We start from the raw sequence: 16,369 nt of genomic DNA on the forward strand, positions 1-16,369 counted from the left end.
ATCAATCCCAAACTAATCCCACTGCCCCACTCTCCCGCATAGCCCTGTATCAAACCAAACTAATCCCACTGCCCAGCTCTCTCCCCATAGCCCTGTATCAATCCCAAACTAATCCCACTGCCCCGCTCTCTCCCCATAGCCCTCTATCAATCCCAAACTAATCCCACTGCCCCGATCTCCCCCATAGGCCTGTATCAATCCCAAACTAATCCCACTGCCCCATTCTCCCCCATAGCCCTGTATCAATCCCAAACTAATCCCACTGCCCCGCTCTCTCCCCATAGCCCTGTATCAATCCCAAACTAATCCCACTGCCCCGCTGTCTCCCCATAACCCTGTATCAATCCCAAACTAATCCCACTGCCTCGCTCTCTCCCCATAGCCCTGTATCAATCCCCAAATTAATCCCACTACCCCGCTCTCTCCCCATAGCCCTGGATCAATCCCAAACTAAACCCACTGCCCTGCCCTCTACCCAAAGCCCTGCATCAATCCCAAACTAATTCCACTGCCTCGCTCTCTCCCCATATCCCTGTATCAATCCCAAACTAAACCCACTGCCCACTCTCCCCATGGCCCTGTATCAATCCCAAACTAAACCCACTGCGCCACTCTCCGCATGGCCCTGTATCAATCCCAAACTAATCCCACTGCCCCGCTCTCTCCCCATAGCTCTGTATCAATCCCAAACTAATGGCACTGCCCTGCTCTCTCCCTACAGACTTGTATCAATCCCAAACTAATCCCACTGCCCCGCTCTCTCCCCATAGCTCTGTATCAATCCCAAACTAATGGCACTGCCCTGCTCTCTCCCTACAGACTTGTATCAATCCCAAACTAATCCCACTGCCCTGCTCTCTCCCTATAGACCTGTATCAATCCCAAACTAATCCCACTGCCCCGCTCTCTCCCCATAGCCCTGTAACAATCCCAAACTAATCCCACTGCCCCACTCTCCCCCAGAGCCCTGTATCAAACCCAAACTAATCCCACTGCCCTGCTCTCTCCCTATAGACCTGTATCAATCCCAAACTAATCCCACTGCCCCGCTCTCTCCCCATAGCCCTGTATCAATCCCAAACTAATCCCACTGCCCCGCTCTTTACCCATAGCCCTGTATCAATCCCAAACTAATCCCACTGCCCCGCTCTCTCCCCATAGCCCTGTATCAATCCTAAACTAATCCCACTGCCCCGCTCTCTCCCTATAGCCCTGTGTCAATCCCAAACTAAACCCACTGCCCCACTCTCCGCATGGCCCTGTATCAATCCCAAACTAATCCCACTGCGCCGCTCTCTCCCCATAGCTCTGTATCAATCCCAAACTAATGGCACTGCCCTGCTCTCTCCCTATAGGCCTGTATCAATCCCAAACTAAACCCACTGCCCCACTCTCCGCATGGCCCTGTATCAATCCCAAACTAAACCTACTACCCTGCTCCCTCCCCATAGCCCTGTATCAATCCCAAACTATTCCCACTGCCCCGCTCTCACCCTTTCGCGCTGTATCAATCCCAAACTATTCCCACTGCCCCGCTCTCAACCGACTGCCCTGTATCAATCCCAAACTAATCCCACTGACCCGATCTATCCCTATAGCCATGTATCAATCCCAAACTTATCCCACTGCCCCGCTCTCTCCCCCAGAGCCCTGTATCAAACCCAAACTAATCACACTGCCCCGCTCTCTCCCGATAGCCCTGTATCAATCCCAAACTAATCCCACTGCCCCGATCTCTCCCGATAGCCCTGTATCAATCCCAAACTAATCCCTCTGCCCCGCTCTCACCCCGTAGCCCTGTATCAATCCCCAAACTAATCCCACTGACCCGCTCTCTCCCCATAGCCATGGATCAATCCCAAACTAATCCCACTGCCCCGCTTTCTCCCCATAGCCCTGTATCAATCCCAAACTAATCCCACTGCCCCGCTCTCCCCCATAGCCCTGTATCAATCCCAAACTAATCCCACTGCCCCACTCTCCCCCATAGCCCTGTATCAAACCCAAACTAATCCCACTGCCCCGCTCTCTCCCCATAGCCCTGTATCAATCCCAAACTAATCCCACTGCCCCGCTCTCTCCCTATAGCCCTGTGACAATCACAAACTAATCCCGCTGCCCCGCTCTCTCCCCATTGCCCTGTATCAATCCCAAACTAATCCCACAGCCCCGCTCTCTCCCCATAGCCCTGTGACAATCACAAACTAATCCCGCTGCCCCGCTCTCTCCCCATTGCCCTGTATCAATCCCAAACTAATCCAACTGCCCCACTCTCTCCCCATAGCCCTGTATCAAACCCAAACTAATCCCACTGCCCCGCTCTCTCCCTATAGCCCTGTATCAATCCCAAACTAATCCCACTGCCCCGCTCTCCCCCCATTGCCCTGTATCAAACCCAAACTAATCCCACTGCCCCGCTCTCTCCCGAAAACCCTGTATCAATCCAAAACTAATCCCACTGCCCCGCTCTTTCCTCATAGCCCTGTATCAATCCCCAAACTAATCCCACTGCCCCGCTCTCTCCCCATAGCCATGGATCAATCCCAAGATAATCCCACTGCCCCGCTTTCTCCCCATAGCCCTGTATCAATCCCAAACTAATCCAACTGCCCCACTCTCTCCCCATAGCCCTGTATCAAACCCAAACTAATCCCACTGCCCCGCTCTCTCCCTATAGCCCTGTATCAATCCCAAACTAATTCCATTACCCCGCTCTCTCCCCATAGCCATGGATCAATCCCAAAATAATCCCACTGCCCCGCTTTCTCCCCATAGCCCTGTATCAATCCCAAACTAATCCCACTGCCCCACTCTCTCCCCATAGCCCTGTGACAATCACAAACTAATCCCGCTGCCCCGCTCTCTCCCCATTGCCCTGTATCAATCCCAAACTAATCCCACTGCCCCGCTCTCTCCCTATAGCCCTGTATCAATCCCAAACTAATCCCACTGCCCCGCTCTCTCCCTATAGCCCTGTATCAATCCCAAACTAATCCCACTGCCCTGCTCTCTCCTAATAGCCCTGGATCAATCCCAAACTAATCCCACTGCCCCACTCTCCTCATGGCCCTGTTTCAATCCCAAACTAATCCCATTGCCCCACTCTCCCCATAGCCCTGTATCAATCCCAAACTAAACCCACTGCCCCACTCTCCCCATAGCCCTGTATCAATCCCAAACTATTCCCACTGCCCCGCTCTCACCCTATAGCCCTGTATCAATCCCAAACTAATCCCACTGACCCGATCTCTCCCTAAAGCCATGTATCAATCCCAAGCTTATCCCACTGCCCCGCTCCCTCCCTATAGCCCTGTATCAATCCCCAAACTAATCCCACTGCCCCACTCTCTCCCCATAGCCCTGGATCAATCCCAAACTAATCCCACTGCCCCACTCTCTCCCCATAGCCCTGTATCAATCCCAAACAAATCCCACTGCCCCGCTCTCTCCCTATAGCCCTGTATCAATCCCAAACTAATCCCACTGCCCCGCTCTCTCCCTATAGCCCTGTATCAATCCCAAACTAATCCCACTGCCCTGCTCTCTCCTAATAGCCCTGGATCAATCCCAAACTAATCCCACTGCCCCACTCTCCTCATGGCCCTGTTTCAATCCCAAACTAATCCCATTGCCCCACTCTCCCCATAGCCCTGTATCAATCCCAAACTAAACCCACTGCCCCACTCTCCCCATAGCCCTGTATCAATCCCAAACTATTCCCACTGCCCCGCTCTCACCCTATAGCCCTGTATCAATCCCAAACTAATCCCACTGACCCGATCTCTCCCTAAAGCCATGTATCAATCCCAAGCTTATCCCACTGCCCCGCTCCCTCCCTATAGCCCTGTATCAATCCCCAAACTAATCCCACTGCCCCACTCTCTCCCCATAGCCCTGGATCAATCCCAAACTAATCCCACTGCCCCACTCTCTCCCCATAGCCCTGTATCAATCCCAAACAAATCCCACTCCCCGCTCTCTCCCTATAGCCCTGTATCAATCCCAAACTAAACCTACTGCCCTGCTCCCTCCCCATAGCCCTGTATCAATCCCAAACTATTCCTACTGCCCTGATCTCAGCCTATAGCGCTGTATCAATCCCAAACTATTCCCACTGCCCCGCTCTCACCCTATATCCTGTATCAATCCCAAACTAATCCCACTGACCCGCTCTCTCCCCATTGCCCTGTATCAATCCCAAACTAATCCAACTGTCCCACTCTCCCCCACAGCCCTGTATCATACCCAAACTAATCCCACTGCCCCGCTCTCTCCACATAGCCCTGTGTCAATCCCAAACTAATCCCACTGCCCCGCTCTCTCCCTATAGCCCTGTATCAATCCCAAACTTGTCCCACTGCCCCGCTCTCTCCCCATAGCCCTGTATCAATCCGCAAACTAATCCCACTGCCCCGCTCTCTCCCCATAGCCATGGATCAATCCCAAACTAATCCCACTGCCCCGCTCTCTCCCTTTTGCCTTGTATCAATCCCAAACTAATCCAACTGCCCCACTCTCCCCCATAGCCCTGTATCAAACCCAAACTAATCCCACTGCCCCGCTCTCTCCCCATAGCCCTGTATCAATCCCAAACTAATCCCACTGCCCCGCTCTCTTCCTATAGCCCTGTATCAATCCCAAACTAATCCCACTGCCCCGCTCTCTTCCTATAGCCCTGAATCAATCCCCAAACTAATCCCACTGCCCCACTCTCCCCATGGCCATGTTTCAATCCCAAACTAATCCAACTGCCCCGCTCTCTCCCCATCGCCCTGTATCAATCCCAAACTAATCCCACTGCCCCGCTCTCTCCCCATAGCCCTGTATCAATCCCAAACTAATCCCACTGCCTCGCTCTCTCCCCATAGACCTGTATCAATCCCCAAACTAATCCCACTGCCCCGCTCTCTCCCCATAGCCCTGGATCAATCCCAAACTAATCCCACTGCCCCGCTCTCCCCCATAGCACTGTATTAATCCCAAACTAATCCCACTGTCCCGCTCTCTCCCCAGAGCCCTGTATCAATCCCAAACTAATCCCACTGCCCCACTCTCCCCATAGCTCTGTATCAATCCCAAACTAAACCCACTGCCCCACTCTCCCCATAGCCCTGTATCAATCCCAAACTATTCCCACTGCCCCGCTCTCACCCTATAGCCCTGTATCAATCCCAAACTAAGCCCACTGCCCCGCTCTCTCCCCATAACCCTGTATCAATCCCAAACTAATCCCACTGCCCCACTCTCCCGCATAGCCCTGTATCAAACCAAACTAATCCCACTGCCCAGCTCTCTCCCCATAGCCCTGTATCAATCCCAAACTAATCCCACTGCCCCGCTCTCTCCCCATAGCCCTCTATCAATCCCAAACTAATCCCACTGCCCCGATCTCCCCCATAGGCCTGTATCAATCCCAAACTAATCCCACTGCCCCATTCTCCCCCATAGCCCTGTATCAATCCCAAACTAATCCCACTGCCCCGCTCTCTCCCCATAGCCCTGTATCAATCCCAAACTAATCCCACTGCCCCGCTGTCTCCCCATAACCCTGTATCAATCCCAAACTAATCCCACTGCCTCGCTCTCTCCCCATAGCCCTGTATCAATCCCCAAATTAATCCCACTACCCCGCTCTCTCCCCATAGCCCTGGATCAATCCCAAACTAAACCCACTGCCCTGCCCTCTACCCAAAGCCCTGCATCAATCCCAAACTAATTCCACTGCCTCGCTCTCTCCCCATATCCCTGTATCAATCCCAAACTAAACCCACTGCCCACTCTCCCCATATCCCTGTATCAATCCCAAACTAAACCCACTGCCCACTCTCCCCATGGCCCTGTATCAATCCCAAACTAATCCCACTGCCCCGCTCTCTCCCCATAGCTCTGTATCAATCCCAAACTAATCCCACTGCCCCGCTCTCTCCCCATAGCCCTGTATCAATCTCAAACTAATCCCACTGCCCCACTCTCCCCCATAGCTCTGTATCAATCCCAAACTAATCCCACTGCCCCGCTCTTTACCCATAGCCCTGTATCAATCCCAAACTAATCCCACTGCCCCGCTCTCTCCCTATAGCCCTGTGTCAATCCCAAACTAAACCCACTGCCCCACTCTCCGCATGGCCCTGTATCAATCCCAAACTAATCCCACTGCCCCGCTCTCTCCCCATAGCCCTGTAACAATCCCAAACTAATCCCACTGCCCCGCTCTCTCCCCATAGACCTGTATCAATCCCAAACTAATCCCACTGCCCCGCTCTCTCCCCATAGCCCTGTAACAATCCCAAACTAATCCCACTGCCCCGCTCTCTCCCTATAGCCCTGTGTCAATCCCAAACTAAACCCACTGCCCCACTCTCCGCATGGCCCTGTATCATTCCCAAACTAATCCCACTGCCCCGCTCTCTCCCCATAGCTCTGTATCAATCCCAAACTAATGGCACTGCCCTGCTCTCTCCCTATAGACCTGTATCAATCCCAAACTAATCCCACTGCCCCGCTCTCTCCCCATAGCCCTGTAACAATCCCAAACTAATCCCACTGCCCCGCTCTCTGCCTATAGCCCTGTATTAATCCCAAACTAAACCTACTGCCCTGCTCCCTCCCCATAGCCCTGTATCAATCCCAAACTATTCCCACTGCCCCGCTCTCACCCTTTCGCGCTGTATCAATCCCAAACTATTCCCATTGCCCCGCTCTCAACCGACTACCCTGTATCAATCCCAAACTAATCCCACTGACCCGATCTATCCCTATCGCCATGTATCAATCCCAAACTTATCCCACTGCCCCACTCTCTCCCCCAGAGCCCTGTATCAAACCCAAACTAATCACACTGCCCCGCTCTCTCCCGATAGCCCTGTATCAATCCCAAACTAATCCCACTGCCCCGATCTCTCCCGATAGCCCTGTATCAATCCCAAACTAATCCCTCTGCCCCGCTCTCACCCCGTAGCCCTGTATCAATCCCCAAACTAATCCCACTGCCCCGCTCTCTCCCCATAGCCATGGATCAATCCCAAACTAATCCCACTGCCCCGCTTTCTCCCCATAGCCCTGTATCAATCCCAAACTAATCCCACTGATCCGCTCTCCCCCATAGCCCTGTATCAATCCCAAACTAATCCCACTGCCCCACTCTCCCCCATAGCCCTGTATCAAACCCAAACTAATCCCACTGCCCCGCTCTCTCCCCATAGCCCTGTATCAATCCCAAACTAATCCCACTGCCCCGCTCTCCCCCCATTGCCCTGTATCAAACCCAAACTAATCCCACTGCCCCGCTCTCTCCCTATAACCCTGTATCAATCCAAAACTAATCCCACTGCCCCGCTCTCCCCCCGTAGCCCTGTATCAATCCCCAAACTAATCCCACTGCCCCGCTCTCTCCCCATAGCCCTGTATCAATCCCAAACTAATCCCACTGCCCCACTCTCCCCATAGCCCTGTATCAATCCCAAACTAATCCCACTGCCCCACTCTCCCCAAAGCCCTGTATCAATCCCAAACTAATCCCGCTGCCCCGCTCTCTCCCCATTGCCCTGTATCAATCCCAAACTAATCCCACTGCCCCGCTCTCTCCCTATAGCCCTGTATCAATCCAAAACTAATCCCACTGCCCCGCTCTCTCCCTATAACCCTGTATCAATCCAAAACTAATCCCACTGCCCCGCTCTTTCCTCATAGCCCTGTATCAATCCCCAAACTAATCCCACTGCCCCGCTCTCTCCCCATAGCCATGGATCAATCCCAAGATAATCCCACTGCCCCGCTTTCTCCCCATAGCCCTGTATCAATCCCAAACTAATCCAACTGCCCCACTCTCTCCCCATAGCCCTGTATCAAACCCAAACTAATCCCACTGCCCCGCTCTCTCCCTATAGCCCTGTATCAATCCCAAACTAATCCCACTGCCCCGCTCTCCCCCCGTAGCCCTGTATCAATCCCCAAACTAATCCCACTGCCCCGCTCTCTCCCCATAGCCATGGATCAATCCCAAAATAATCCCACTGCCCCGCTTTCTCCCCATAGCCCTGTATCAATCCCAAACTAATCCCACTGCCCCGCTCTCTCCCCATAGCCCTGTGACAATCACAAACTAATCCCGCTGCCCCGCTCTCTCCCCATTGCCCTGTATCAATCCCAAACTAATCCCACTGCCCCGCTCTCTCCCTATAGCCCTGTATCAATCCAAAACTAATCCCACTGCCCCACTCTCTCCCTATAGCCCTGTATCAATCCCAAACTAATCCCACTGCCCTGCTCTCTCCTAATAGCCCTGGATCAATCCCAAACTAATCCCACTACCCCGCTCTCTCCCCATAGCCCTGTATCAATCCCAAACTAATCCCACTGCCCCACTCTCCCCATAGCCCTGTATCAATCCCAAACTAATCCCACTGCCCCACTCTCCCCAAAGCCCTGTATCAATCCCAAACTAATCCCACTGCCCCGCTCTCTCCCTGTAGCCCTGTATCAATCCCAAACTAATCCCAGTGCCCCGCTCTCTCCCCATAGCCCTGTATCAATCCCAAACTAATCCCACTGCCCCACTCTCCCCATAGCCCTGTATCAATCCCAAACTATTCCCACTTCCCCGCTCTCACCCTATAGCCCTGTATCAATCCCAAAATAATCCCACTGCCCCACTCTCACCCTATAGCCCTGTATCAATCCCAAACTAATCCCACTGCCTCGCTCTCTCCCCATAGCCCTGTATCAATCTCCAAATTAACCCCACTGCCCCACTCTCCCCATGGCCCTGTTTCAATCCCAAACGAATCCCACTGCCCCGCTCTCTCTCTATAGCCCTGTATTAATCCCCAAACTAATCCCATTGCCCCGCGCTCTCCCCATAGTCCTGTATCAATCCCAAACTAATCCCACTGCCCCGCTCTCTCCCCATAGCCCTGTATCAATCCCAAACTAATCCCACTGCCCCGCTCTCCCCCATAGCCCTGTATCAAACCCAAACTAGTCCCACTGCCCCGCTCTCTCCCCATAGCCCTGTATCAATCCCAAACTAATCCCACTGCCTCGCTCTCTCCCCATAGCACTGTATCAATCCCCCAATTAACCCCACTGCCCCACTCTCCCCATGGCCCTGTATCAATCCCAAACTAATCCCACTGCCCCGCTCTCTCCCCATAGTTCTGTATCAATCCCAAGCTAATCTCACTGCCCCGCTTTCGCCCTATAGCCCTGTATCAATCCCAAACTAATTCCACTGCCCCGCTCTCTCCCCATAGCCCTGTATCAATCCCAAACTATTCCCACTGCCCCACTCTCACCCTACAGCACTGTATCAATCCCAAACTAATCCCACTGACCCGCTCTATCCCTATAGCCCTGTATCAATCCCCAAAATAATCCCACTGCCCCACTCTCTCCCCATAGCCCTGGATCAATCCCAAACTAATCCCACTGCCCCACTCTCTCCCCATAGCCCTGTATCAATCCCAAACAAATCCCACTCCCCGCTCTCTCCCTATAGCCCTGTATCAATCCCAAACTAAACCTACTGCCCTGCTCCCTCCCCATAGCCCTGAATCAATCCCAAACTATTCCTACTGCCCTGCTCTCAGCCTATAGCGCTGTATCAATCCCAAACTATTCCCACTGCCCCGCTCTCACCCTATATCCTGTATCAATCCCAAACTAATCCCACTGACCCGCTCTATCCCTATAGCCATGTATCAATCCCAAACTTATCCCACTGCCCCGCTCTCTTCCTATAGCCCTGTATCAATCCCCAAAATAATCCCACTGCCCCACTCTCTCCCCATAGCCATGGATCAATCACAAACTAATCCCACTGCCCCGCTCTCCCCCATAGCCCTGTATCAATCCCAAAATAATCCCACTGCCGCACTCTCCCCCATAGCCCTGTATCAATCCCAAACTAATCCCACTGCCTCGCTCTCTCCCCATAGCCCTGTATCAATCGGCAAACTAATCCCACTGCCCCACTCTCCCCATGGCCCTGTATCAATCCCAAACTAATCCCACTGCCCCGCTCTCTCCCCATAGCCCTGTATCAATCCCAAACTAATCCCACTGCCCCGCTCTCTCCCCATAGCCCTGTATCAATCCCAAACTAGTCCCACTGCCCCGCTCTCTCCCCATAGCCCTGTATCAATCCCAAACTAATCCCACTGCCTCGCTCTCTCCCCATAGCCCTGTATCAATCCCCAAATTAACACCACTGCCCCACTCTCCCCATGGCCCTGTTTCAATCCCAAACTAATCCCACTTCCCCGCTCTCTCCCTATAGCCCTGTATCAATCCCAAACTAATCCCACTGCCCCGCTCTCTCCGCATAGCCCTGTATCAATCCCAAACTAATCCCACTGCCCCGCTCTCCCCCATAGCCCTGTATTAATCCCAAACTAATCCCACTGCCCCGCTCTCTCCCCATAGCTCTGTATCAATCCCAAACTAATCCCACTGCCCCGCTCTCTCCCCATAGCCCTGTCTCAATCCCAAACTAATCCCACTGCCCCGCTCTTTCCCCATAGCTCTGTATCAATCCCCAAACTAATCCCACTGCCCTGCTCTCGCCCCATAGCCCTGTATCAATCCCAAATTAATCCCACTGCCCCACTCTCCCCCATAGCCCTGTATCAATCCCAAACTAATCCCATAGCCCTGTTTCAATCCCAAACTAATCCCACTGCCTCGCTCTCTCCCTATAGCCTTGTATCAATCCCCAAACTAATGCCACTGCCCCGCTCTCTCCACATAGCCCTGTATCAATCCCAAACTAATCCCACTGCCCCGCTCTCTCCCCATAGCCCTGTATCAATCCCAAACTAAACCCACTGCCCAACTCTCCCCATAGCCCTGTATCAATCCCAAACTAATCCCACTGCCCAACTCTCCCCATAGCCCTGTATCAATCCCAAACTAATCCCACTGCCCCGCTCTCTACCCATAGCCCTGTATCAATCCCAAACTAATCCCACTGCCCCGCTCTCTCCCCGTTAGCCCTGTATCAATCCCAAAAAAATCCCACTGCCCCGCTCTCTCCCTATAGCCCTGTATCAATCCCAAACTAATCCCACTGCCCTGCTCTCTCCCCATAGCCTTGTATTAATCCCAAAATAATCCCACCGCCCCGCTCTCTCCTCATAGCCCTGTATCAATCCCAAACTAATCCCACTGCGCCGCTCTCTCCCCATAGCCCTGTATCAATCCCAAACTAATCCCACTGCCCCATTCTCCCCCACATCTCTGTATCTTCTTCCAATTTCCATAACAAATCAGTAGGCATTGCCTCAATCACTGCCTGTTGTTAAAGTGATTGATAATCTCAAAATATTTGGTCCAGAGTGTCTGGCTTTTCAGCTCTGGGATTGGTTGATGTACTAGGTTTGCCACTGACCTTTAACCTCTACCCAGCTTGATTGGCTGAAGAACAAGTGCTCTCTGTAAGGTAATGAAATCCCACTGCGCTTTGCAGTTTACACAAAGCGCCTGTCACACATTATTGGATTGGCAGATCTCAGAAACAAGACATTTCCTCACAACCAATAGAGGTACACAATTAGCATCATTACATTTATTGTACTTGAAGCTGTTAAATTAAGCATATAATCGAAACAAACACTCCCAGTGCAGGGTACTGCGGGAGCGCTGCACTGTCGGAGGGGCAGTACTGAGGGAGTGCTGCACTGTCGGAGGGGCAGTACTGAGGGAGTGTCGCACTGTCGGAGGGGCAGTACTGAGGGAGTGCTGCACTGTCGGAGGGGCAGTACTGAGGGAGTGCTGCACTGTCGGAGGGCAGTACTGAGGGAGCGCTGCACTGTCGGAGGGGCAGTACTGAGGGAGTGCTGCACTGTCGGAGGGGCAGTACTGAGGGAGCGCTGCACTGTTGGAGGGGCAGTACTGAGGGAGCGCTGCACTGTCGGAAGGGCAGTACTGAGGGAGTGCTGCACTGTCGGAGGGGCAGTACTGAGGGAGTGCTGCACTGTCGGAGGGGCAGTACTGAGGGAGTGCTGCACTGTCGGAGGGGCAGTACTGAGGGTGTGCTGCACTGTTGGAGGGCAGTACTGAGGGAGTGCTGCACTGTTAGAGGGGCAGTACTGAGGGAGCGCCGCATTGTCGGAGGGGCAGTACTGAGGGAGTGCTGCACTGTCGGAGGGACAGTACTGAGGGAGTGCAGCACTGTTGGAGGGCAGTACTGAGGGAGCGCTGCACTGTAGGAGGGGCAGTACTGAGGGAGTGCCGCACTGTCGGAGGGGCAGTACTGAGGGAGTGCCGCACTGTCAGAGGGGCAGTACTGAGGGAGTGCTGCACTGTCGGAGGTGCAGTACTGAGGGAGTGCTGCACTGTTGGAGGGGCAGTACTGAGGGAGTGCAGCACTGTCGGAGATGTTTTCTTTTGAATGAGACATTAAACCGAGACCCCAGCTGCCCTCTCATATGGATGTTCTAGATCCCATGCCACTATTTCAAACAGCTGGGGATTCTCTCTGGTGTCCTGGGGTCAATATTTATCCGACAACCAATGTTACTAAAACAAATGATCTGGTTATTCAGCTCATTCCTGCTTTTGGAATATTGCTGTTTACCAATCAGCTGTCGCCGTGACCTTTAAACTAACAGTAAATTCTGTTCAAAATGAATTAATTGGCAGTGAGGTGCTTTGGGACATCCTGAGATCATGAAAGGTGCTATATAAATGCAAGGCCTTTATTAACTGAAGGACACGATCCCAGGATTTATATTTGTCACAGCCGCATGAGACGCGAGGCACCAAGAATCTGTGGACACTTACTTCTTTGTCCCATAAACCCACGAGACGGAGATATTCTCCAAAATGACCACCACTGTGAGGGGCAATGTGGCGGAATAGTCATCAAACATTGTGACATAGTAGTTCCCGGAACGCTGGACGAAGATGAGTCCGATTGAGAAAGCGACAATTGTGCAGCTGACTGTGGAAAAAGAGCAAATTAATCCAAGGCATTGGGATTGGATCAGATATTCCCCAGAGAATTAAAAAAAGAACTCGGCCCATCAGACTCTCCCTTTCTGATAAATTAACCCCCAGTCACTTTCACCCCCACCACCTTCTCGCCAGAAAAACACCCAATTGTCTCTTGAACCCCTTCGTAGGGACTAGACAAGACATTAAACCGAGGCCCCATCTGCTCTCTCAGCTGGACGGAAAAGATCTCAGTCACTGTTCGACGAGGAGCAAGGGGAGTTCTCCCCAGTGTCCTGGGGCCAATATTTATCCTTCAATCAACATCACTAAAAACAGAATATTTGGCCATGATCCCATTGCTGTGTGTGGGATCTTGCAGTGCACACGTTTCCTACATTACAACAGTGACTTCACTTGGCTCCACTCCCTTGTGCAACTCCACGTGGAATCAGCTAGTCGATATATTGGGGGCTGGCTCGGGATTATTGCCTCCTCCCACCCGTGGAAACGGGTCGGTAGCGGATTTAAAGTTGAGACTATCGACTCACTAACCCCGCTGGAGGCCCCCCACCCGTCTCAATCTAACAGCTGGGAGCCTCTTCAATCATCGCAAACCGCAGTCCGACATCACACGTTGGACCCCATGGGTCTCTGAGAACCAGCTTGGCACTCCCCCCAGAAACAACTTCCCTCGAATCGAGGGCAACTCGCTTCCACGCCAAAAAGGGATGTGTTCAATGAGTTCACAGGTGTTTCAATGAAGGACCTAATATTCCGGATCCCGAACATCCTGAAGGGTGGAAGATGCCTGTGCGAGGATTGTTTTAACGTGGGGTGACCGTTGCACACCAGCCACCACACGGGCTTGACAGAGCGAGGTCTTGGTCCAGTGGGAAGGGTTAACCAGGACCACTGGAGACCTGCTCTGCTGCACGGATCTAGTGCACACACATATCGCAGTGTGGGCTGGGCCCGTGCTGCCCCTGGGCCCCGAGCTCACGCCTCTCCTGGGCCCCGATCACGTCCCTCTACAGTCTCTCACCACTCCTGCTGTACCTGCCCACGCTCCAATCACCGACCTGGATTTTGGTGACGTCCAATCCAGTCGCTCTCTTCACAGCCGTCGTTGTCCTGCGCCCAGTAATTCCCCCTGCCCGGTGACACTCCCCCCGCCCGGTGACACCCAGTGACACCCCCCGACCAGTGATGCCCAGTGACACCCCCTGACCCCCCGCCCGGTGACACTCCCCCCACCCAGTGATGCCCAGTGACACCCCCTGACCCCCCGCCCAGTGACTCTCCCCAAAGCGGCCAGGTCACAAAGTGCTGTAGTGGGGCCGGGAGGGACAGGCGAGCCCCCTCGGGGTCCACAGTAACCACACGTGATGCTGCCCTTGCTCCCCCTCCCGACCCCTGGTCCCCCTCCCTCAGACTCCTGACTCACTCCCCACATTCCTCTGGGTCCGCGATACCAACCCGCTCAGTCATGTGTCTCTGACATTATTCAGTCCCAGTGAAGTTCAGCGAATGATGAGATGGAGGCCTGGATATTGCGGGCTTCGAGTGTGTCCTTCACGGTGAGAGTTCTCTATCTCGGTCCTTGCTCCAGGAGACAAGTGGAAATTGCCACAGCTGCATAACCCGCCCTTTCACTTTGTGTTTCCTGCTTCAGGCCACCAGGTGGCAGTGTCTCCCACAGGGATCGGAGCAACGATTCACCACCGCAATGGCAGAGGAATCATCGCAAACTGCTGTGGGAATCTCACGTCTGAAGCTGGGGCAGTTCCGGGCTGTGACCATCTCTATCTCACTGACACCCCCCTCGAAAAACCTCACTCTAATAAAACCCCCCACTCTAATAAAAAAAAACACTCTAAACCCACCCAGAGGCAACGTGGACAGTTTCTTTTGAACTATTCCAGATATTTATAGCTACTTTACAAATGTATCCATCCTGAATGGGAGCAGAATATTTCTCACGATGCAGAGATGGTCTACTCAATGGGATTGGACTGAATTCCATCAAAATTCCAACGTAGCAAGAGGCCATTCGGCCCCACCAGTCCATAGTGGTACCAGCAGCACCAATCCCAATCCCCATCCTGTTCCCACATCACCTCATCCCCTTTCCTTCAATCACCGATCTAACCTGCTCCAAAACCGCAGTCACCACGGCCTCTAATTCAATCATTAACTCCTGTGGTGAATTTCTCAGACTCACAGGCGTTTCTAACAAAATAATCGTAAACTGCATTTGTATTTCCATATCTAACCCCGTGCTGTACCTGCCCTGGGAGTGTTTGATGGGACAGTGTAGAGGGAGCTTTACTCTGTATCTAACCCCCTGTACCTGCCCTGGGAGTGTTTGATGGGACAGTGTAGAGGGAGCTTTCTTGGTAGTCTGTCGTATCTAACAAAGACGTTGATATGCTAATCATCAATGGCATGTGTCTTGAAGTGGCTGTATCGGCCAATTCTGGATGCACATAGTCTCTTGCACGTGGGACAAGGGAAGTTCGATGTGCCTGATGCCGACAGTACTGCCACCTGATGTCGTCTATCTCTAGTGTCCTGCAGGCGTTGACATCGGCTTTCTTCGCAGGTCTGGCAGGCAGTCCTGGTGAGGGTTACCACTGGATTTTATTAGCTGTTGTATTCTCGAGGTCCTTTGGTCGGATGCCACAGTACTGGAGGTTAGCCTTGATGCAATCTTTGTCGCGCTTGCAGGGGCGCCCCTGGTGTCTTCGGCCTTCACAGAGCTCGCCGTGAAGAAGCTGATGAGGGATCCTTGACTCATCCATGTGGATGACATGTCCAACCCACCGAAACTGGGCTCGCCTGACCATCACCTCGATACTAGTTGATTGTACTCTCTCCAGAACCTCAAAGTTTGACACCCGGTCTTGCCAGCGTATGTGGAGTATAGATCTGAGACTGCGCCTATGGAAAGCTTCCAACTATTTAATGTGACGCCTGTCGGGTGTCCCGGTCTCACATCCATAAAGGAGAGATGAGAGAACGACTGCTCTATACACCAACAGTTTAGTTGACAGTCGGATGTGGTGGTGACTCAACACCTTGGTGCACAAGCGACCAATGCCTGGCTGGCTTTACAGATCCTTGCATCAATCTCCTTGTCAAGGACCCATCACTTGATATGGTGCTTCCAAGGTACTTGCAGCTGTCCACTGACTTTAGTTGTATACTGCCGATGGAGACTGTGGGAGCAGGTGCTGTGGTGCCAGGGGCTGACTGATCGAGAACCTCGGTTTTACTAAGGCTGATGGTTCGGCCAAATAATTCTGTTCCCGCAGCAAACTTGCTGAGTATGAATTGTAGGTCACTCTCCTTGTGTGCCATAAGGGCGCAGTCGTCAGCAAAGAGTGTCTCTAGGATGAGTCGTTTCCGTACTTTGGTCTTTGCAGCAAAACGGCGG

At 52.9% G+C, this 16,369-nt stretch overlaps 1 protein-coding gene across 2 annotated transcripts in view; it reads right to left on the minus strand.

The window, feature by feature from the left end:
* The window catches only part of slc6a17 (solute carrier family 6 member 17), a 78,637-nt gene that overhangs the window by 27,082 nt on the left and 35,186 nt on the right, over positions 1-16,369 (minus strand). For both annotated transcript variants that reach the window (XM_070859509.1, XM_070859508.1), the window contains exon 9: positions 12,781-12,940. In XM_070859509.1, coding sequence (XP_070715610.1) covers positions 12,781-12,940 — 160 coding nt within the window. The remainder of the gene's footprint in view (positions 1-12,780; positions 12,941-16,369) is intronic.

The sequence above is a fragment of the Pristiophorus japonicus genome, chromosome 17 (genome assembly GCF_044704955.1).
Source record: "Pristiophorus japonicus isolate sPriJap1 chromosome 17, sPriJap1.hap1, whole genome shotgun sequence".
Taxonomy (NCBI): Eukaryota; Metazoa; Chordata; class Chondrichthyes; family Pristiophoridae; genus Pristiophorus; species Pristiophorus japonicus.